Raw genomic sequence first — 22,856 nt, 5'->3', positions numbered from 1 at the left:
AAAAAAAAAAAAATGACAAGAAGGAGGTGTGAAGGAGGAGGAGGGAGAAATCAGAGTGTAGGGCGAGATAACCCCAGATTTGTGTGTTTGTAGAAGCGCGAGGAGACATTGGGACGCAGAAAATCAATTAATCATATCAGCTGGAGTTGAGTCTTCTTAAAAATAATAAATGTGTGCAAGTGAAGTGATCTGTTGAAGCTCGGCTCTGTGATTCTAACGGAGAGATGACGTAGTGTTCCCAAAATGGCTGCGTGCGCAACGTCTACCGCGCTAACAATCTAATGAGTGATTAACAACAACCGCTTTTAATTATCCTGATTCAAATGGTGGCTTTAGAAACTTTTGGTCTCACTCATAAATCTGCTCCACTTGGCCGAGCTGAGCTCCCGTAGCAGCCATGCGCCTCTCCACCTTTACGCATAGACAGCCTTTGACGTCACGTTCAGAAAGCACACGACCCGACTTCCTTCTAGACTTTGTCTTGTATTTTTCTGTGATATATATACATATATTTTTTGTTTGTAAAAGCTGCTTTTTCATCAGCGAGCTGACTTTAAAAGGAGAAGAAATTAAAAAAAAAAAAAAAGAATCGTTTGAGAACCAACATAAGGCGCGACATCTCAAGGGGAGGCCGCCTCTGCAGGAGGGGAGGGGCCAAACATACCAATGCAGAAAAAAACATGTTCTAGCAGACAAGAAGCTGATGATTCCCAGTAGCCTTGTGTGATACTGACCCTCTGCTGGGGCCCCCCTGAGGGCCACAGAGCCGGTCACCGGAGTGACTGCAGTACAAACCCGTTGCCTTTGAGCATGGTTGAAATCATTAGAATGGCTCGTGCATTGTTAGTTTTTAATAGGATCACTTCCAGACAATTTGTGCAACAATGGTGGCATTGTGGCTGTCGAGTAACCCCCCCCCTCTCTCTCTCACACACACACACACACACACACACACACACACACACACACACACACACACACCACTCCATCTCACAGTGTTTGCATGAGGAGACCGCCCCACAGAAGGAGAAGGGACTTTTCCTTTGCACAGAGAGTTTTTTTCGGGTGCCTCTCTCGACCCCCCCGACCTGTAAAAGATGTGATGGGTACCGCTTTATGTGTTTGATGTATCGTTTGATTTTTTTTTTTTTGTATTAGACTTAAACAATATGTTTCTTTAAAAAAAAAAAAAAAAAAAGTATAATTGTGAATTCGTAAACAGTAAAAATTGTGGTAATTTGTTTTTGAAGTTGATATTATTATCAGTATTATTGCTATCATCATTAATATTATGTCTTCAGCCGACATGGGCGTTGCTAATATACATTTCCCGTTGTTCTTTTGTAAATATTAAAACTTGAAAATGCAATCATGTCGCCCAACAGAATCTCTCTTCTTCTTAATTTCTAGAAAACTGCCAACTTTTTCATTTGTTTTCTGTTTATATTTGTTCTGGTTTCTTCTTTTTCTTCTTCTTCTTCTTTTTCAAACTCAGGGGTTCATCCAATAAAAGTAGCAGTATTAGGACACAATGCTGTTTATGCTTCTTAATCACTTACTGTTTTCATTTTTTTCTTTTTCTTTTGCATTACTATAATTTTCTCTGCTTATTTTTTCTGACACAAATTATTTTGTACATTTCATTTGTCTCCTGTGTTTCGACCGGTCTCACGACTACCAATGCTAGATGATGTTTCTGAGACATTAAAAACGACTTCATTAAAACTCTTCTGTGAGTCGCTGGATCCGATGCTTTAATCACTGAATCGTGTGTGTGTGTGCGCGTGTGTGTGTGTGTGTGTGTGTGTGTGTGTGTGTGTGTGTGTGTGTGTGTGAGAGCGTTGAACCAAGGTAGAGACACACACACACAATGCGTGTCATCCTTCTCTCCGGGGGGTAAACGTCTGACGTCCAGGGAGGGAAGATTGGGACTCGGTTTTCTGAGAGCGACCCGCTAATCCAGACAAGAGGTTGAGTGGGCGCGAGGCGGAGAGGACAGGAAACAGATTAGAACTAACAATAATACTATCCTCCCAAAAACTGAAGTACCAGATTATTTTGGATTTAATGTTACTGTGCGTTCCTGCCGCCGGCGGGCCAGAGGGTCATCACCCCGGGAGGCTGTGAGGAGTGCACTGGATGAAAGGTTTCAGGGGTTTATAGTCGCGGGAACGCACAATATCTTGAACACAATACACCTCGGAGAAGACAATGTGTGTTGATCATGATGAATGGTCCGACCCGCCACACAATACACTTGATTTCTCTCACTTGGTCATGTTGCAGTGTCATGGCCGGTACAGGTAATATGTCACAAAATGCCATCTGTTGGTTTTGTGTACAAACGGAGGGCCACCAATCGTCTGTGTGTTTGTTTTCCTGTCGCTCAGGATGAGAATATATCTGCTCATGAAAGTCAATTCAGATCTTTTTTTTTCGTGGTGGACACACAAAAATGAAATGCGTCAACGTCAGAGGAAGTGATGTAGTTTTTAATATTCAAAAAGATGACTTTTGGTGTGTAAAGGGAGAACAAACAGGACTTTTATCCAATGAGGAAACACCATTTGGGTTTATGGTCGTGGTTTTGTTGCTGAAACCAAAGTTCAGTTGTTTTAAACACAACGTGATGTTTTTATAAAACATATCAAAGTGGTTTTGTTGCCTTGAACTTTTCCTCGAAATAGATAGATGGATGGATGGATGGATAGAAAGATAGATAGATAGATAGATAGATAGATAGATAGATAGATAGATGAATAGATGGATGTATGATAGATGGATGGATAGATGGATGGATGGATGATAGATGGATGGATAGATGGATGGATGGATGGATGGATGGATGGATGGATGGACCCCTCCTGTTCTGCAGACGGTGTGCTCCTGTAATCCCGGCAGCAGCATATGGACTCTGAAGCAGAGACACAGATACACTCAGGACTTAGAAATATGATTCATTTCTTTCCTCTCTCTCTAATCCCCACAAACAAGCTGGTGTCCAGGCTGCTGGAGGAGTAATCATGCTGCAGGCTGCTGCAGGGCCCACCGCCTCCCTCCCTCTCTCCCTCCTTTCCTCCCTCCCTCCGTCCCTTCCTCCCTCCTTTCCTCCCTTCCTGCCTTCCTCCCTTCCTCCCTTCCTCCTCCCTCCTGCCTGCAGTCCAGTTGCCTCTTAATCGATTCCTAATCCCAACGCCGCCGAGCATGCACGCGCCGACCACACGCCCAAACACACACACACACACCCGCACACGCACACAAATATGAACGGATACGTTCACAATCATCAGACGCACAATGCAAACTGACCCACACATGCTAACAGTCTCCAGCAAAAGAAAACAAAGATTGTTTTTTTTTAATGTTTAAATGAAATGAAAAAAATAAATAAATCCACGATGAAACAAAGTTCAGATTATTTCAGAGTGAGGAACATTGTGTGCTGTTGTATGAGCAGTTTTTAAATGTTTGTGTAATTCCATTGGGCTCACTAATTTATTTAAACTTACTTGTTTTACTAAACATATTTTACTATAATTACAGTTCTATTTAACGCCTGTGTCAGTATTACTTTTTATACACTTAATATGTTTATTTATTGTCTTTTCTTCTTCTGTCGTAATCTTTGCTCAATCTGTGGAACAAGAATATCCTTCGGGATTAATAAAGATCAATTTTTTATCTTCTTCACGACTTTATCAGAATCAGAATTGTACATTGAACATACGAGGAATGTGACTTGGTGAAAGGTGCATAACAATGAAAAATAGACATATAAATATAATAAAAACAATAAACATATGCAATAATAGAGATGCATAGTAAATAACAAACATCACATGACATTAACAACACAAAAAATAGTGTGAGTTCTAGAGGAAAGCGTGAGTTTTATTCAAGTTCATTGTCACCCCTTAAAGCGGCGTGTTAAAAATTGCCTCGTGTAATGTCACTTGAGTCGGTGTCGGTCGGGGCTGAAGTCCACACCTTTGGGAGGCGAGGCGTTGGCGACCTCACCGACACCCGAGGCCCGCTTCTCCTTCCAGCGTCGAGACTGGAAGCTAGGCCTTTAGCCGCTAAACTAGCGTAGCATGCTGGAAAATGTGAGCAGAACTGTTGAGTTGCATTGTGGGAAACGTGTGGGGTGAAAAAAAGACGATATCTCTCGTTTCTGCCGCATCAAATTTTGATACAAAATAAAGAATGATATCGTTATCGGAGTGCAACGCTAAACAAATGGAGTTTCATCTTTTAACACATTAATAATGTGAAGATATTCCACATAATCACATAAATTCAGAGCCCAAATTTTGTGGGAATGAAACAGAATACACAGTGTGTGATACCGAGTGTGAAACTATATAATTACACATAAAGGTTGACGTCTGTGACCTGCTATAATAATAATAATGGAGATATCAGTCATTCCACAGTAAAATAATCCAGCAATGAATTAAATAAAAGGTTGTTTCAGAACAAGTCTCATTAGCTTCCGCTACCTTTCATCCCAACACTATTCACATTTAAAGTTGTCCTTATAAATTTGTTGCATTCGCCAAATGACATGCAAATTGCTCATACATTTGAAAAAGGAAAAGATGTAATCATTTGCACAAGTCATTAAAACAGATTTGCGATGGCGCAGTAATGCTGCTAAATCACAGAGTAAGTAGGTGTGAGTGATCTGCAGCTCGTAGTGTAACAGGATCAGTGTTACAGTATGAATGGATCAACCAGCCACTGTCAACCTCAGCATACACTTCTGCTGAGGGGTTTACCGCAGATTACAACTTAACGCCTAGTTAACGTCACTAATAGTAAGAGTCGGAGTTTCAGACCCGCAGATTAATGATATGCTGGGACTAAAAACAGTCATCCGGATTACGGGAGGGGAGTTTGGCGACGGAATATTAAACACAAACGTGGCGGCGATACGAGCATCGAGAAGCTGCACTCGTCACCTTTGAGCTGCCCGAGGGGGCGTTGAATGCCTTGCTCGAGGGCTCCGAGATGCTGGAGGAAGAGCGAGGTGGTGTGTGTCCTCTGCACATTTTCACGCCATTATCTGGCTTGTGCTTCCTTCTTGCCACCTTCCCTTGTCGGCCCTCGTGCCACCTTCCCTCCTCCGCCCCATTCCTTCATGCCACCTTCCCTCCTTGGCCCTCGTGCCTCTTTCCCACCTCGGCCCCATTCCTTCATGCCACCTTCCCTCCTTGGCCCTCGTGCCACCTTCCCGCCTCCGCCCCATTCCTTCATGCCACCTTCTCTCCTCAGCCCCATTCCTTCATGCCACCTTCCCTCCTCGACCCCATTCCTTCATGCCACCTTCTCTCCTCGGCCTCATCCTTCATGCCACCTTCTCTCCTCTGCCCCATTCCTTCATGCCACCTTCTCTCCTCGGCCTCATCCTTCATGCCACCTTCTCTCCTCAGCCCCATTCCTTCATGCCACCTTCTCTCCTCGGCCCCATTCCTTCATGCCACCTTCCCTCCTCAGCCCTCGTGTCAACTTCCCTCCTCGGCCCCCTTCCTTCGTGCCACCTCTCCTACTGTGCCCCCTTTCCTCCCTCTGCTCCACCTCTCCTTGCAGTTTGTTATTCTTGCTGATCTAATTTAGAGAATGTCCCAAATCCTCTTAGCGTCCCGCTCCCTCAGCGCAACACTAAGTGAATTAGACAGGATTACAGTGTCCCTCTTCCTCCTTCTCGTCCTCCTCCTCCTCCTCTTCTTCTTCTCCGTGCCGCTCCGTCCTCATCATCCCTGCTTCCCCTATCTCTCCGCTCGCATGTCCATCTTTCTCTGGACATTTCTCTTTTCATCGGCAGGATTAAAAGCCTTCTCCCTCTCCAGATGACAAATTGGTTCCAATGTTCCCCCGGTGACAGATGCTCTCGCAGGCCCAGTGCATCATGGGACATAAAGTATCATTAATTAAACTCTGACCCCACGTAAATATAAATAGAAGAAGAAGAAGAAAAAACCCTGTCCTGACGCAGATGAAGTCCACCAAACATCAGTTACAGCTCGTACAGCGAGAGGAAAGTAAAAGAGAAACTGTCGTTCTACTTCCTCCTCTCACAATAAATAATAATAATGTACTAAATAATGATATTAGCTTCTCCACTGACGAGAGCCACGTCTCCTTGTTGTGTCTCAGGGGCCCCACTCACAAGGGTCACACTCCCTCACTCACTCATCATGCGCAATATATGATGTATTTTGTGCAATAGGTGATATATTTTGTGCATTATGTGATATATTTGGTGCATTATATGATGTATTTGGTGCATTATATGATGTATTTGGTGCATTATGTGATATATTTTGTGCATTATGTGATATATTTAGTGTAATATGTAATATATTTGGTGCGATATATGATATATTTTGTGCACGGTGTGATATATTTTGTGCAAAATGTGCTATATATTTGTATGGGCATATACCTAGCCCATGTATTACTGTTATTTAACCATTTTTAAATATAACTTGTTTAACTTTTTGTACATATACCGTCTATATATGTATAGTGTGTTTTCATATTTTATATTTTGTTCCCTTTCTTATTTCACGGTGTGGTTATATTTCCTCGTACATAAATTGGGTCTGGACTGTTGGTACAAACGGCTCCAACGGCAAAATAAAACCCTTGAACCTCGAACCTTGATCTCCAGACCCGCCTGTTCACCGGGTCAGAGACGCGGCGGCGTGATCCAACTCTTCTTTTAACCTTTTCCACCCCGTCGGACCGCCGGGTTTCACCGTCTGTGATTCACACACACACACACACACACACACACACACACACACACACACACACACACACACACGCACACACACACACACACACACACAGAAGATGCAATGGAAGGGTTTGGAGGTAGAGATGTGATGGAAAGATGCAGAAGACCTGAGAATAATCCTGAAGGGCTGCAGAGCCAGAACAAAACATCCATAATCCTTTTTTTCCATTTTGGAAACGACTGACTGGATAATTGAGCTCTTCAGGCCTAAAAACAGACGGTTACCCAACCAAATTGAAACAAATTCATCGAGCACTCTGGTTATTCTAACATAGTTGTTTCACGGGAAATTAGAAGAACTATCTGGACAAAATGGAAGTAAAATAGATGAAGAGATGGGAACGTTTGTCTGTTTTCTAATTTAAACCCAACAGAGAAAAACATAAACACATTTCTCTCACATTTAGTGTGTAAAAGACTTTATTCTAAAACTTTTTCAATGTCGCAACTCTTACCTTTATCGTACTTCACATGTCGTACTGACTCTTCTGCTTGTAGGCAACGCCTGCGTTTAACAAAGTCACATTTATTTTGAACAACAGCAACAATTCGTGGAGGATGAGAAATAGTCCTCATTTCATTCAAAGTACATGCATGAGGGCCAGCAGGTGCTTTTCTATATTTGTTATCGTAATGTCATGTTAATTCTGCGTGGCACAGTAAAGCCTCCATGCGATTGTGTGCAACAACATGAAAAAAACAAAGCGTTGCTCTTTACATTTACACGTATAAGTACATAAACTCAACAGAGGACCGGACCACAGAGCTGCTGAACTCTGACCTCCACATTAATGCCCAAGTTCATCTTCTGCTCAATGATTTCACCGATGTTTTACTCTCACATTGCTGCACTTTGTCCAACACACTTCACTGCGTTCAGACCTTTGCATTATTCAATCCCCCTCTTAGTGTATAAACCTGCATATCTTCATCAACCCTCTTCTCTGCCTCCGTGCTCCTCTTCTTCCTTTGTCCCAATCTCTCCCATCCCTCTTTTCTTTTTTCTCATCCTCTCTTCATAAGGGCCATCTGAACCCCCAACGCTCCCCACCTCCTCCTCCTCCTCTTCTTCCTCCTCCTCCTCCCGCATCCACTCCCTCACTTTCAGTAATTCCAGCGTTGCCTCTCTCGCTCGCCCTAATCCAGCTCTGACCTCAATCCCGTGATGTAACGGATCATGTGATGTGGAGAGAGAGAGAGAGAGAGAGAGAGAGAGAGAGAGAGAGAGAGAGAGAGAGAGAGAGAGAGAGAGAGAGAGAACAGGGGACGTAAAGTGGGGAAACATGGTCTAATCCCCGATGCTGGAGCCAGCGACCAATCACAAACTGATGGGGCAGGAGGTCAGGGGGGCCTCCATTAACTTACAAAATATTAGTCAGACACACACTGGTGCACTCACACACAGACACACACAGACACACATACCAGCACACAGTTCTGGAAACAACAAGTCAACATGTTTGTTTCATCTCTGTGTATTTACATGCCAGTTTGTCTGCGCGCTGCCAACAACAAACGCACAAACCGGCCTGTTTGTGACGGACGGGCAGCTTCACGCATAAATACTTACTGTGAGTCAATATATACATCAATGTCTATGCCTTTTGTTGTAGGAAATCACTTCATATATGTATATATTTGTACCTAAAGCAAAGGCATTACAGCTGAAGTCTGCTGCACGTCTCGCATAATTTGTAAATCTTACTATAGATTTACATAAAAGGGCCGTTAAAACACAGAGGCCATATGGCTGATAGTCTAAATATCATATATAAATACATATATAGACCTACAGTATGTACTGTATATTCTAAAACCTGAGTAACTCTGATATGAAAGCAAATTTCACTGTTTTTTCCATCATTTTGTAATAAATGAGCTTCGGTAAAATAAAAGAATAAATCAACAAGAAATAGATTATGAATTAATGTGAAATATGTTCCTGGTTTTCCTCATGTAGCAGGATATTCCTTCCATTCTTTAATCAGTCTTGTATTTTGACTTTTGTGACTTTTTTTTAACCGAGAATAAGAAAAAAAATGTCATTCTCATATTTTAGGTTTTTATTTTGCCTTGTTTTTTGCCTTCTCCACCAACATTCAATCCAACACATGTTGGAAGGTGTTTGTGTAGCATTCAGTTGTGTTTTTGCTTGAACTCTGAGTGTTTTATGTGACAACACAACTGGTCACAGCAGAGATGGAGATGAAGCTCACAGGGACTCACACGTTCTCCTCGATCCCTCCTCTTGTTTCTGGAAGCAGTGTGACTGGAGAAGCACACACACACACACACACACACACACACACACACACACACTGTGATTTGCGTTCACATTCCCCGGTGAAGGGAGAAAGTTCTGGGACATTAAATCTGGTCCAGTACGATTACACAAGATTTGAAACCTGCAGCTCACATACAGAAAAAAGGACTTCATTGTGAAGTCGGAGGCATTTAAACCTCTGAAAAAAACTGAATGAATTCATCAATAAGGGAAAAGACGAAGAGGTTATCATGGGAATTATTTATTTATTATTTATTCACTCGGATATCAAAGAAAATCAAATACATTTTAGACAAATTCTTTTTATACGTCTTGAATCAGAATCAGCTTTATTGGCCATGCATACAAATAATTAAACAGATGAAGAGAAATAAACGAAAAACAAAGAGAACTGAGTAGAACAAAGGAAATAAAACATGCTATAATACTATGTACACATACACATATAAATATGTATACAAAAGTATATATATATATATATATATATATATTTATATATATATATATATATATATATATATATATATGTATATATATATATATATATATATATATATATATATATATATATATATATATATATATATATATGAACATAAAACACAACAACAATGTCAATGAAATGGAGATAAAAGTGCAATGCTGCTTGAATAAATGTGGAAGGATTGTCACAGGATACTTTGGTTTTCCAGTTTATTCAAAGGTTTTTGTAAAATAATCATTATGAAGAATAAGATGAGATCAGATAAGATGAGATAGAACTTTCATAATCCTGAAGGAAATGATTGTGCTAGAGTTTCACTAAAGATTAAAACAGAAGAGAAGAAATCAAATAGAATATAAATGTAAAATATTAACAATAAAATAGAAATTATTGAGTGAAAATGAATAACACGGACCATTAATAAAATAGAATAGCAACATGAGAACGGTAAATAAAAAAAATCTATTCAAAATTTCAACTAAAATAGAAAAAGTAAAATACAACTAAAAACGTTTATACAAAGTGTGTAAGAAGTGATGCTTAACACAAGTGTCTGAAGTAGGAAAGAGAGAGATATTGTCAAAACACAAAACTCCATGTTTGTCACTGTCGAACGTAACTTGATGTCATCTTTGTGAAATGTTGAAGCTTTTTTGTGTTGAGACTTTTGTTTTCACAGCTGGGTTTTATGTTCAGATAAATGATAGAGTCTGAGCTGAGACTCCACTGAAGCCGGTTTAGCAACTCATTTACCCTGAGTTACGTTGTTGAGCTGAGCTGAGTTGTTGAGTTGAGTTGAGTTGTTGAGTTGAGATAAGTTGTTGAGTTGACACAAGTTGTTGAGTTGAGTTGATTAGAGTGGAGTGACAGCGAGCAGTATCTCTACATTTCTGTGCTGACATTTATTTCCTGGTTTCATAACGTTCAGTCTGAAAGTCCTCGTCTCTTGTGTCTCGTCTTACTTCCTGCCTCTTGGTTGTGATCGTCTGCCTCGCCCTCATGACTTTCAGCCGTTGCTCGTCACACAGCAATCACCTGTTTTTCATCCCTGAGTTCTATTTGTCTTTTGTCATCTATTATCATCTATTATCTATTAAGATCAATTATTTATCGGCCACCAGTCGGCTTGTTTCCGGACCTCATCTCGTTCCAACACCCCGAACTAAAAACATAAACTTGAATCATTTTCTTTTTGTAATGAACGCATCATAATGTGCGAGTCGCGTGTGCTAGCCACGCGCGTAGCTTGGCGCGTTTTAGCAACTTTGAGCTCGTTGTTTTTGTGTTTTTACCCACTGCACGTAACCGAGCCGCTGGCGTGTCACGGCTCTCGGCGTTACCGATGACACGTACGCGGGTCACACACAGTCGGTGCCGTCTCCTTTTCTGCAGTGCGGCTGTCTGAACCCGGCCGTGTTGCTAGGTGACTAGCAGGTTGCGCTCACGGCTAAACATGTTTAATCCCTGGGAGCGATGCCCAGCGAGTCGCTCCACCCTTTTACCCCCCCCCCCCCCCCTTCCCCACCCTCCTCGACATGTCTCTTTGTGCACCACTGGTACACTACATTAATCTCATCTAGTCTGAACCCCTTGACCCTCCCAACATACCCACAACCCCCCACACCCACCGGGGCCGTCCTGTTTACAGCCAGACGTCCCACCTGCTGGTCCTGCTGGTGATTGGCCAGGTGTGTGTCCTTTTTTTAAAATCAGTCACACGACTTTGTCCTGTTCTTTGAATTCCTGCAAGGAGGGACTTTCGAAAAGCTCCTTGTGTGTGTTGTTTCTGTGGAGGAACACGTGTTTTTGAGCCGCGATGTATGTTTGAAGGCTAACCCGGAAGTTAGCGTCACACTGGTTTCCTCGGCGTGAAGCCAATGGGATTTTTCCGCTGGCTTTTTGGATTATTGCAGAAAATAAGCTCCGTGGTAAACACAAGTTTTATAATTCGGAGGTGTTTGGTTCAGCAAGATCATTTTCGCAATATCAACATCCCTTTTTATGATTTAATTTTTAAACGTGAATGCAAATCGCCAAATAATAATAAAAAGAAGCTAATGTTCGGCTGTAAAGGAATAACATGACGGCTCCACGAGCGCGAGACTGTAAATCGTCTCTTTTGTAGAATATTGTGTCTCTCTCCTTCAGTACTGATGGAGAGCAGGCATCAATAGACAGAGAGATACGGCTTATTATCGTCTTGCTTTTCGTCGTTGTTAATATAACTTCACTACCCTATTTCCCTACTTGTAGCAGAAGTGAAGGGAGAGAGACGCACGCCACAAACAGCTGCTACAGCAACGAAAGCAGATGTTTCTACGTGCTTTCCCCCCAGATGATTTTGGAGAATCATTCTATTTTTTCTAAATAATTAAAGTGTATTCTTGATTTTAAATTAATCATGTAATGGACTTTTATTTTATTGCCACGTTTACCCGTCACTGTGATGGTTCCCAGTCCAATCAGGCTCCTTAGATCCATCCTATAGAACAGCCGCCACTAGTCCAGTGGACTCTGGTGTGAGAGCTCATCCTCAATATGAGAGACTACTTCCTGTGAAGGGTCAAAGATTCCACTGTGATGTCACACAGGTACAATGTGTCATATAGATTCTAGAACCCCACTGTGATGTCACACGGATACAATGTGTCATATAGATTCTAGAACCCCGCTGTGATGTCACACAGGTACAATGTGTCATATAGATTCTAGAACCCCGCTGTGATGTCACACACACACAAACACACATTCTATTCCATTTTATTCTAAACAAACCTTTTACAAATCCTGAGACACAGACCGGCCTCAGCTCTCATAAACAAGATTGGTACTAATGGCGTGGCAAATTGTAATGACCTTTGACCCTGCTGTAGTTTAATCTAAACTCATTTGGAAGTATTTGGATGACACTAGTGCGTCTTAATGATATTCCCCTTTTGAGACAACAAAAAGTGACAACAAAACGCCTTTTGACGAAAAAATGTGCGCAACGCATTCACATTTACATGATTCAGCCTGCGACCCGTTTCCACTCTCAGGCTGTTCGGGAGGTGGAGGACACACCGAGGCCTTTATGCGCCTCAGGAAATATCATGTAGATTTACAGAGCAGTGTGAAAAAATGGCCTCTAGCTCTAAAGTGTCTCCATCTATCTCCGCTTCACTGCTCCAACTTCACTCGTGTACGTTTTTGTGAAAGCTACCTCAGCGACTCCCCCTTCCAGCGGGTTGTGTGTTAACGATGACCCCCCCCCCACACCACACCACACACACACCCTCCCGTAAAGGCCTACTGTACATCTGTCCCTTGTCCTTCTTCCCCTTCTGTCCCTCTCTATTCTATGTCTATAAGCCCCCTCCCTTCCTAAAGACACACACACACACACACACACACACACACACACACACACACACACACACACACACACACACACTGTGCCAGTTGTGTACTAATCAGGGGTTGACCTCTCAACCTGCCCCCCCTCACCTTCCCCCAACACACACACACACACACACACACACACACACACGCGCACACACACCTCTCTCCTCCTCAACATACATACATCCAACCCCCCCCCCCCTCCTCACCCATGGCCCCCCCTCCCCCACTTGTACCAATCCCAGCACTGTGTTAATCTGGTGCTGGTCTGACGGTCAGCACTTTGAGCGGCAGACAGACAGATTGGCTTTAATCCCCTGAGTGCCACAGATGGAGCGCCACTACGCAGACCTTGGGGAAGGCGAACGCACACAGTTGTGGACACACACACACACACACACACACATACTGGAACACACGGACAAACAATTAAGGAAGAAATAACTATGCACCTCCTTTCTTTCGATGTAAGGACGTGTGCACGGTCCGTCGCACGCTCAGCAGTTTGGATATCGTGCTGCTGATGATTCACGTCAACATATTTTCACATGATGCTCCTCAGATGTGAAAACACACTGCGCTGCATGTGTGTCATGAACAAAGCTGCGATGTACAAACATGAAAAAATAGGAAATAAAAATGTTTAGACCTACGCTGGTGATGATGACAGAACCACAGGTCCGTTGTTCCCCTCTCTTGCTCATTTAGAGATCCAACTCCTAATAATTCTATCATCATAATTCAATATTATGAAGTCTTTTAGGAGCAGTAGAAGTCTGGTCACATGGGGCTGTGTACAAATCCAGAAAGAAATTGGGTGTTTGACAGATTTTGTTTTGTAATATCTGAATAAAACGTATGATCATGTAGTTAACTATTTGACTTTTTGATTGATTATTTGATGTAATATTTGGAAAAAGTGTGTTTCTGAATACAAATATAATGAGATTTGATTGAATGAATTCTTACATGGTTGGCGTGTTGTTGGTTTACAACATAAACATTCTCAGATTACATGCAATAAATTAAACATCTTTGAAATTATAACAGCTAGAATACCTGAACTTGGACTTCATGCTGAGCTGGAAAATGAAATGGACGACGTGAAGCTGATGTTTAGTCTTTTAACCGCCACAGGAACCGATAAACTGACTGATTCAATTTGTGGCTCATTAAAATCATTCGACCTGTCAATCAAAGCGACACAAGACTGAACTGTGATTCCTGAAACATTAAACGAGGGAGCAACGCCGCTGCCCCTCAACCTGATGTAGTGTTACACACTGTGTGTGTGTGTGTTTGTGTGTGTGTGTGTTTGTGTGTTCACAACACTGGTGCCCGTGGTGTCCATTCAAAACAACAGGATTAAAGGCTGTTTGATTAGATGTTTGTGTGTTTCATTGTAATGAGTATAGTCAAGGCCACAGTGACAAGGGTGTGTGTGTGTGTGTGTGTGTGTGTGTGTGTGTGTGTGTGTGTGTGTGTGTGTGTTTCATTGTAATGAATATGGTGGAGGGCATGGCTTCATCCTTTTTAATCAAGGAAGTAGAAGGATGAAATGAAACACTGATGAGGGGAATGATGTGCAGCCAGAAAGGGATATTAATTGTAATGCTGCAGTCTCACGTCTGTGTGTGTTCTTGTTCGTGTGTGTGTGTGTGTGTGTGTGTGTGTGTGTGTGTGTGTGTGAGGGAGAAAATGAGCACATACAAATGTTCCAGATAAAACAGAAAAAAGTCGCTTCTGACTGGAATTGTATGATCAGACAAAATGTGTAAAAGCTGTACTTCCGGTTAGTGTTTTAGTTAAATGATATGAATCATAATAGATAACAAAGATGTGGAAAATACAATACTTTTGTTTAAGTTTAAGAAGAAAGGTGACAGCACTTGGCATGAACGTTTTAATAATAATAATAATAATAATAATAATAATAATAATAATAATGTCCTAATTCCCTCCAAGATAAAGTCCAAATGTAATATGAGCAGGAGCTCCATGGATTCCTGAGCATGAAGGCGTTACCAACACACACACACTCACTCACACACACACACACACACACACACACACGGTGTTTTACTGCCATCTAGTGGTGGGAGTGTGCCAGGACTCGCAGTATTAATGAGTAACTTATTGATCCAGGATCATAGTGCCTATGTAATGGTAACCAGAAGGCAATAATATCATTTTTTTTCATCTAGGAAAGGTGGTGTAGTTTTGGAGTATTTTGTTTTTAACCTAAACATATTCAATAGTGCTTCCACCATAAAAAAAAAAATATATATATATTATGATAAAATAAGTGATACAAGTAGAAGTGTGTGTAACATCCATTTATTACCACCTTATATGACAAATCTGGAAATTACAAACATTGTTTAATTGAAACATCATCCTCAACATTTCAAAAAGAAAATCAAATTGAGCAAAAAAAATATTTAAAATTAAGTTACACGGGTGACAAGACGACCTGAGAAACGGTGAACAGACGATCGACTGATTCCGGAGGAAAAATAAAAAGAAGCAAAAGGGGGGACGTGAACAGAAAACACCAGTATTATTTGTCATGTAACACTGTACAATTTCACATTTTAGTCAGTTAGTTTAACAGGTAATAGTAATTTTCACGCCGTTTGAGAGCTTTTGGTTTTGAAGAACATTACAAACCAAGATGAACCTTCGTTATAAAAAGGTTATTTATATTTATTTTAAAAAAGGAAAATGAGCCACTGCTACAAACATATCTGACACTAAACCTGAGTTCTCAAGTTTAGCCTTCAGATAATTAGATAAAACCAATTTGAACACCACAAAAACAGGTGAAGTTAAACTCTTCTGTCGGTTAAAAAAAGAGCAACTACAAGCAGATCAAACTTTGGTGCCAAAACAAGTCAGTAGCGTTACAGGAAATGTTCAAATCTGTTTTTTTGTTTGTTTTCAAACTCTGTCAGTGTTATAATCTGGTTTATCCCCCCGTCTCCACATCATCTACAAATAGTTTGAAGTCAAGAAAAGACAAAAAAACATGAAAGACAGCAATGATCAATATGGTAATCATAAATCAAGTTGTCAAAAGATGCTGATGGATTGTGTACAATATGCTTGTGGTGATCAGAACCAAACACTCATGCAGACCCATACAGGGACAGAAATATACAGCCTCGTCCGTCTTGAAACGAGACCAACACCGTCGTCTCTGCACATTTCTGAGCGATGCTGGCGGAGGATCGAGAGCCGGAGGAGACGACCTGGTAAGTTCTTCTAGCACCCTGCTGCAGAAAAAAAAGGAGACAAAAGTCCCCCAGCAGACACATACCCATCCTCTCCTCCTGGCTGTCCCCTACTAAATCTGCATTGTTCTAGTCCATGTTTTTTTCCTTATTCTATCCCAGAAGTCATCCTCTCCTTCACAGAGTCAGATTAGAGATAGTGCAAACCGGGAGACGTGTGCTTGAGGAGATCTCATCACCAAAAAGTCGGTACATGCACAAAAAGAGAGTACCCTAGAAGTCTGCTGCAGAGAGCACTAAGAAAAACACGACTATACACTTATTCATAATATAATCAGTTTTCATCTACACACTAATAACACAGGGAGGAAAGGGGGGAGGTAAGAGGCCGAGGAACGGAGAGACAGACTGGTGAAGGAAGGGCAGGAAGAGGTGAAAAGGAGAAAAGACAGGAGGAGGAGGAGGAGGAGGAGGAGGAAGAGAAGGAGAGAGCCTTTAAGCGCGCTCCCCGCGGATACGACGCGCCAGCTGGATGTCTTTGGGCATGATGGTGACACGCTTGGCGTGGATGGCGCACAAGTTGGTGTCCTCAAACAGACCCACCAGGTAGGCCTCGCTGGCCTCCTGCGGAGGGAAAAACACATCAATTTTATATAAGTACAGAATCATTCGCGAACATTGTGCGCATAGTGGAGAGTTGTTAAAGTTGTAATGCTGACCTGCAGAGCCCCAATAGCAGCGCTCTGGAAACGCAGGTCGGTCTTGAAGTCCTGGGCGATTTCTCTCACCAGGCGCTGGAAGGGCAGCTTGCGGATCAGCAGCTCGGTGGACTTCTGATAACGACGGATCTCACGCAGAGCCACGGTACCGGGCCTTCACGAGAGAACAAAACATTTCAATCATGTGGGAAACAAAAGTTGATTGTAGAATATATTTGTCATACAAACCACACTTAGGTCTAAATAACTACTACTATCTCGCGGGACTGATAAAGAATTGTCTTATCTTAACTATACAAATACAGACGATTTAGTGAGCTTACAATTCAGGATTTGAGATGTTTTCTGTACTTGTGTCGTGTTTTATATATTTTTGTCCCCACAATTGTAAGGTATCGTCTCACCTGTAGCGATGGGGCTTCTTGACGCCACCAGTGGATGGGGCGCTCTTGCGAGCAGCCTTCGTGGCCAGCTGCTTACGTGGGGCTTTGCCTCCAGTGGACTTACGGGCGGTCTGCTTGGTACGGGCCATGACTGCTAAGGATCACCTGGAGAAGATGTATAATTTAGACATTGGTTTATTGTGCACATTCCATCACAGAGAGTTCTCTTTTCCATCTATTTCAGATTAATTGTGCGTGCTTTACCCTATATACATGAGAAATGCAAATATGTGTTCATTACTTAATTTTGTTGGTTTGATACTCCTCTATTTGAGGTGGCACACATTTCCTAAAAGAGTTATTGTCAGCCCTTTCAAATACGCACATATCAATTCAAGCATTATGCTATACAGTTTTAAAACAGGAAACTTGAATTAAGTTAACTTTTTCGGGAAGTAAACACACAGGATAATCCCCATCGCGCTCGGACCGACAAACGTCACTCAAAGACGAACGACAGCGCTATTGGCTGGGAGACCAACGCGTATCGAAAGAAATACAACGCTCGAGCCAATCAGAGTCGAGAGCCGTCAATGTGGGCGGGATCTACAGCCGCTTTCCACTGTTGCTAGGTCCGCCCACCCAGCTCTGATGATGGCGGCGGTTTGATGCGCAAACGGGATAAAGACCCGGGGTAGAAGAGCGCGGGAGTAGCGCACAAACAACTTCAATTTGACAAAAACCGGCAGTTCCAGTGTTTCGGGAAATAAGAGAACGACACACAAGACACTTCAAGGAACTCATAGAGTCCCAAAGGAAAGCCGAGCGGTCCCGAACGGCTACGTAGGATCGAGCTGAACCGGCGCATAATTTGAAACAGAACTCCCCCCTCCGCTCAACGGCTGCAGAGAAGACTGCGTTTCACCGTCGTTTCGACAACCCGTGTTTGTTTTTTTTTCTCCCTACACACACACGACAAAATAATACTTTTTTTCACAGTTAAACGCGTCTATAAATAAAAAAAACACAACTTAAATTTTCAAAGTCCGTTCCCAAACGCAGTGACGTATTTCGGTTGGCTTACCTTGAGGGGGAAAGTGAGTAGAAGTCGTGAGGAAATGTTTCGCTTGTCTCTATTTTCTTCTTCGTATCCACAATGGGAAGCAGCGTCCAGCGGGAAAATGGCCGCCGCGTCAATCATCTGTCCCATAATGCAACAGCGTTCACAACAATAATATCTGCGGTCACTTTTAGCAGTTTTTGATAGATGCTCGTGGTAATTTCTTTTTATTAATAATAATAAGCGAACAAGTCGATGTTGTATTCATTTATTTAAAACAGACGTGCTCCGGCTATTCTTTTTTGTGGTGAGTTTGAGCATTCAAGTTCAAACCGAAAGTTTGACATTTGACATTAAAGTTATTCTTAAACATTTACAGTTTGTTCAAAGTCTTTCCAAAGCTTTGCAATGCTTCACATTCAAAGCCCGATTAGAAGCGAATGTATTTTATCTTCTTAAAGAAATAAAGAAAACACACAGATGCAAAGTTTTTAAAGATTTGTAATCATGTGACCGGTCATTTTTTCCTATAACTTTTAGATTTGCTTTTTTGTTATTTATTTTGTCTACAGAAAAAGTTGAGTTGTTAGATCTAATTTACAATAAAACAGGGGTTTTATTAAAAGTATGCCCTGAATTAGAAACATTGTATATTGTGCATTTCTATATTTAATATTGCTTTACTTGAAATGCTGCTGTAGTGAAACCATTTATTTCCCCTTGCGAGATTAATAAAGTATCTATATAAAATATCTTTGTTGTTGAAAAGGCACTATATGTTATTGGAAGGATACATAATAATTAAACTATTATTTTGGATAACCTGCTTGCTTGAACAAAAATAGTCATTCAACTCATTCACTCATACGGTTTATTTAACCACAAGAATCCATTTATTATGTTTGTGAATTTCGAGTACAAATATTTTGCTTTTAAAAATGAGTTGAAAACAAATCCAAAACACAGTAGAAAAAGAAAAAAAATAGGTTATCATATAAACCTGAGAGAGGAACAAAAAGTCAAAACATTACCTGGACATAGTAAGTGGCTGAAAATCAAAATATGATCACCATAGGTCTGCTACATATACGCCGCTGATTCTGCCAAAAATGCAGTGTCATCATAGCCCAATGACGTTTTTAATTGACAACCAGAATCAAACTTTTGTATTTTCATACATTTAACACTAACAGTAGAAATACACCATTATTGTAAAAAGAAAAATCACTACTTTTACAACAAATTTCTATTTAAAATAAAACTCAAAAGACCCAGTATATCAATGTAAATGTCCATCTTAAGATGAAAATGTCTGAACCGTTTTGAAATTTCCTATGTTCATCTCAAATCACACACTATTCTTGGCTTGCAAAAACACCTTATGCATGGAGACAACAAGTATACCTGTGAGCTAGAAGTGAGGAGTGTAACTGATTTAAAAGGTCAAACATACATGAAGATATCTCTAAGGAAACCCTGCTACTAGTAGCACCAAAGGAGACATGATCACACATTTTACGGTTATTACAATCATACGATATATATATAGGACCTCAAACCAAACTACTAAGTATAGAGGGAGGACAGGGGTGTAAAGAGTGGCGACGGGACGATGAAGGAAAAACAGTTTAAGCGCGCTCCCCGCGGATACGACGCGCCAGCTGGATGTCTTTGGGCATGATGGTGACACGTTTGGCGTGGATGGCGCACAAGTTGGTGTCCTCAAACAGACCCACCAGGTAGGCCTCGCTGGCCTCCTGCACAGGGAAAAACAGAATGCACACGATGTCAGCAGAGTAGAAATGATCGATTGGTCACTTTTGGCTTTTGGAAACTTTATCATATTTAGTTTTAACATTTTTGGGAAGACCTGGCCATCAATTCCTGCAGAATTGTATGAAAACAATATGCATTGTTTGTATGTACTGAGTATATATGTACAGTAAAGTGTTCAATTGAACTGCTAATATGAATATAGGCATTTTCCCTCTTCTGATTTGTCTGTGTGTCAATGTACTCTTATCTTAGAAACGTTACAATATTATATTTGAGTACAGAATCATTCGCCAACATTGTGCGCATAGTGGAGAGTTGTTAAAGTTGTAATGCTGACCTGCAGAGCCCCGATGGCGGCGCTCTGGAAACGCAGGTCGGTCTTGAAGTCCTGGGCGATTTCTCTCACCAGGCGCTGGAAGGGCAGCTTGCGGATCAGCAGCTCGGTGGACTTCTGATAACGACGGATCTCACGCAGAGCCACGGTACCGGGCCTGAGGAGGGAAGAGGGTACATATGTAACGTTTTGAGACAGGAGCATCTCAATCGACCTACTTTTGCACACGTCTTCGTTCTTGGATTTCAACACAACACATTACTCTGAATTGTATGCACTATTTTCATCTTCACCTTCCACCACTGCATACTGTTGGTGAGGCAATTGAATGAATGATCAGTCTTTTTCTACATATAGGAGTCTGAGAGAAACCACAGGAGGATAGACTATCAGCTCCACTCAGATGTTTTTACCAGTGTTTTCTACATAACAGTCCAAAAACACAATAAACATAGCCTGCGGTGTTTTGTGATCAAGTTTGTGATGTAAAAGGCCATGAAGTAAAAGTATGAGCTTTAGTGCGTCCCGCTGGACTTCTTTGGGGCTGCAGCGAAACCACTGAGTCCATCTGTCAGTCAGGTGAGTTTGACAAAGTGGAATAAAGGTGTAGCATCCTTTGTGTTGTTAATCTGTCCGTCACAAACTCACCTGTAACGATGGGGCTTCTTGACGCCACCAGTTGACGGGGCGCTCTTGCGAGCAGCCTTCGTGGCCAGCTGCTTACGTGGGGCTTTGCCTCCAGTGGACTTACGGGCGGTCTGCTTGGTACGGGCCATGGCTGATGAGGATCACCTGGGGGGACAAAGTGAAAAGGGGACAATGATGCAGCTTTAGGGGGCACGTGTGAATCCGAACAGCTTAAGGGTTCAAGGTGATGAGAATCAAAATGTACTTTTCAAGTTGTATTTTCATTCATATAAAACTTTACGTCAACATGGCAAACTTTCGTCTTCAGTTAGAGTGGGCTACGAAAAACATAAATCAGGAGCCTCATTTCTTTTTTTATTATTATAGCTTATGTAATGACTGTCGTAGAAAGGACAGTGAAGACGTCGAATCAGAGCGGAGCTCTTTATCCTGTAAACCAATCACACTCTGTAAACAAGCACGAGAGGCGGGATGTGGCAAACCGTTCGACCAATCGCGGCACGAGAATGGCCCAATAGACCCCGCCCCTTGCGCAACGAACGAGGGTTTGCTCGTTTCTTCACGGCGGGCTCCCCGGTGGGGCGCGAGTCTTGATTTTTTATTCAGAATGAGCTATTTCGAAGGAAAAGCAGGCGACCCCGCCCGCGCCGGCTGCCCGCCGTCACGAAACGAGCGCGTCCGAAAGATGATGGCTGGCTGCTGGCGAGAAGAATGCAAACGGGAAGGGAAAAAAAATCGTTGTAGCAAACGAAGAGGGTGATGATAAAAACGACGGAAGAGTATAAAAACCACGGCTTGAAAGTGGAATATACTTTTTGAAGACGACACTAGACATGTCAGGGGATCCATTGATAAACAATATTTTGTCAGATGACCCCTCACTTTAGGCGCATTTCCGAGTCAAATTTGACCAGATCACAAGTGCTTTTTAGGTCCCCGACTCCCCGAGCAGGCACATAACAGCTCGCGCTGCTCTGCGATTTTTCTTTTTCGCCAAAAATAAACGAGAAAACACGTCCATCCGATAACCAACGCGACATTAAATGATAGATCGGAGTTTTATTGAAATGGTGATACTTACCTTTGGAAACTTAGTGACAGATTGCGCCTCAAAAAAGGGAACGTGTTCTTGAGTCTCTAAAGCGTTGTTCTCGCTATAAAACGAAGGGACGAAAAAAAGGAAAAAGAACATAGGAGAGCAACAGGAGACACGTTTCCCATGATGCACTTGGGACAAACATATTACATACATGCAGCAACATGACAAACAATTGCATGGGTACACTAACAATGTCATGTTTTTTTTTCTTCCAAGTCCTAATAATTTACATTTTTGTTCATTTAGGTAATTAATATATATATATTTTATTTTGTATTACATTTTTTTCAGGAAAGAAAAAAGTAACGAGAGCACAATTAGCGTCCGACGAAGAATAACAAGTGAGTGATATTTGGTGTTTCAGACTTTTAATACTATATTGACAATTTGTATTATATAATTTAAATAAGGAATATACACAATTATAATTTCAAACCAATACGCTTCGTTCTGAGTATCACGCAGTACGTGATTAATACCCTCACTTTGTTGTAAATTAAATTACGATCATAGCCTTATAAAATATGACACAGTGGAGAAAAAAAACAAACAAGTTTTACTAAAACTTTTATTTACATGGGCAGTTTATGCAGCAGTGGCGCTGTCCGTCCTGCAGGCGGCGCTGTCTGCGTCCCTCGAGCGCGTTCAGCACA

General features: G+C 41.7%; 2 protein-coding genes across 2 annotated transcripts; both read right to left on the bottom strand.

The window, feature by feature from the left end:
• Positions 1-15,272: 15,272 nt before the first annotated feature.
• LOC137790750 (histone H3.3A) lies at positions 15,273-18,489 on the bottom strand. The gene is made up of 4 exons (XM_068585243.1): positions 18,371-18,489; positions 17,308-17,451; positions 16,904-17,057; positions 15,273-16,808 (listed from the first exon to the last, which is right to left on the bottom strand). The coding sequence occupies exons 2-4, from the start codon at positions 17,433-17,435 to the stop codon at positions 16,680-16,682; spliced, it is 411 nt and encodes a 136-aa protein (XP_068441344.1). The 5' UTR covers positions 17,436-17,451; positions 18,371-18,489; the 3' UTR covers positions 15,273-16,679.
• A 714-nt stretch (positions 18,490-19,203) lies between these two features.
• On the bottom strand, positions 19,204-22,331 carry LOC137791001 (histone H3.3A). Its single transcript, XM_068585674.1, has 4 exons — positions 22,186-22,331; positions 21,105-21,248; positions 20,460-20,613; positions 19,204-20,103 (listed from the first exon to the last, which is right to left on the bottom strand). Exons 2-4 carry the CDS (start codon positions 21,230-21,232, stop codon positions 19,975-19,977), a joined length of 411 nt encoding a protein of 136 aa, XP_068441775.1. The 5' UTR covers positions 21,233-21,248; positions 22,186-22,331; the 3' UTR covers positions 19,204-19,974.
• Positions 22,332-22,856: the final 525 nt, after the last annotated feature.

This window comes from Clinocottus analis, unplaced genomic scaffold (genome assembly GCF_023055335.1).
Source record: "Clinocottus analis isolate CAN_PGR_092001 unplaced genomic scaffold, fCliAna1.0.p SCAF_2, whole genome shotgun sequence".
Lineage (NCBI taxonomy): Eukaryota > Metazoa > Chordata > Actinopteri > Perciformes > Cottidae > Clinocottus > Clinocottus analis.
Note: the sequence above shows the minus strand (reverse complement) of the source record. Positions and strands in the feature narration are given on the sequence as shown.

What these genes read in the sequence shown, in the direction of transcription:
- LOC137791001 (XM_068585674.1), bottom strand. Translation starts at nt 21,232, where the DNA reads ATGGCCCGTACCAAGCAGACCGCCCGTAAGTCCACTGGAGGCAAAGCC. An exon ending in AAGAAGCCCCATCGTTACAG is followed by an intron (nt 20,614 to 21,104) that starts GTGAGTTTGTGA and finishes TTCCCTCCTCAG; the next exon opens with GCCCGGTACCGTGGCTCTGC. An exon ending in CCGCCATCGGGGCTCTGCAG is followed by an intron (nt 20,104 to 20,459) that starts GTCAGCATTACA and finishes TTCCCTGTGCAG; the next exon opens with GAGGCCAGCGAGGCCTACCT.
- LOC137790750 (XM_068585243.1), bottom strand. Translation starts at nt 17,435, where the DNA reads ATGGCCCGTACCAAGCAGACCGCCCGTAAGTCCACTGGAGGCAAAGCC. An exon ending in AAGAAGCCCCATCGCTACAG is followed by an intron (nt 17,058 to 17,307) that starts GTGAGACGATAC and finishes TCTCTCGTGAAG; the next exon opens with GCCCGGTACCGTGGCTCTGC. An exon ending in CTGCTATTGGGGCTCTGCAG is followed by an intron (nt 16,809 to 16,903) that starts GTCAGCATTACA and finishes TTCCCTCCGCAG; the next exon opens with GAGGCCAGCGAGGCCTACCT.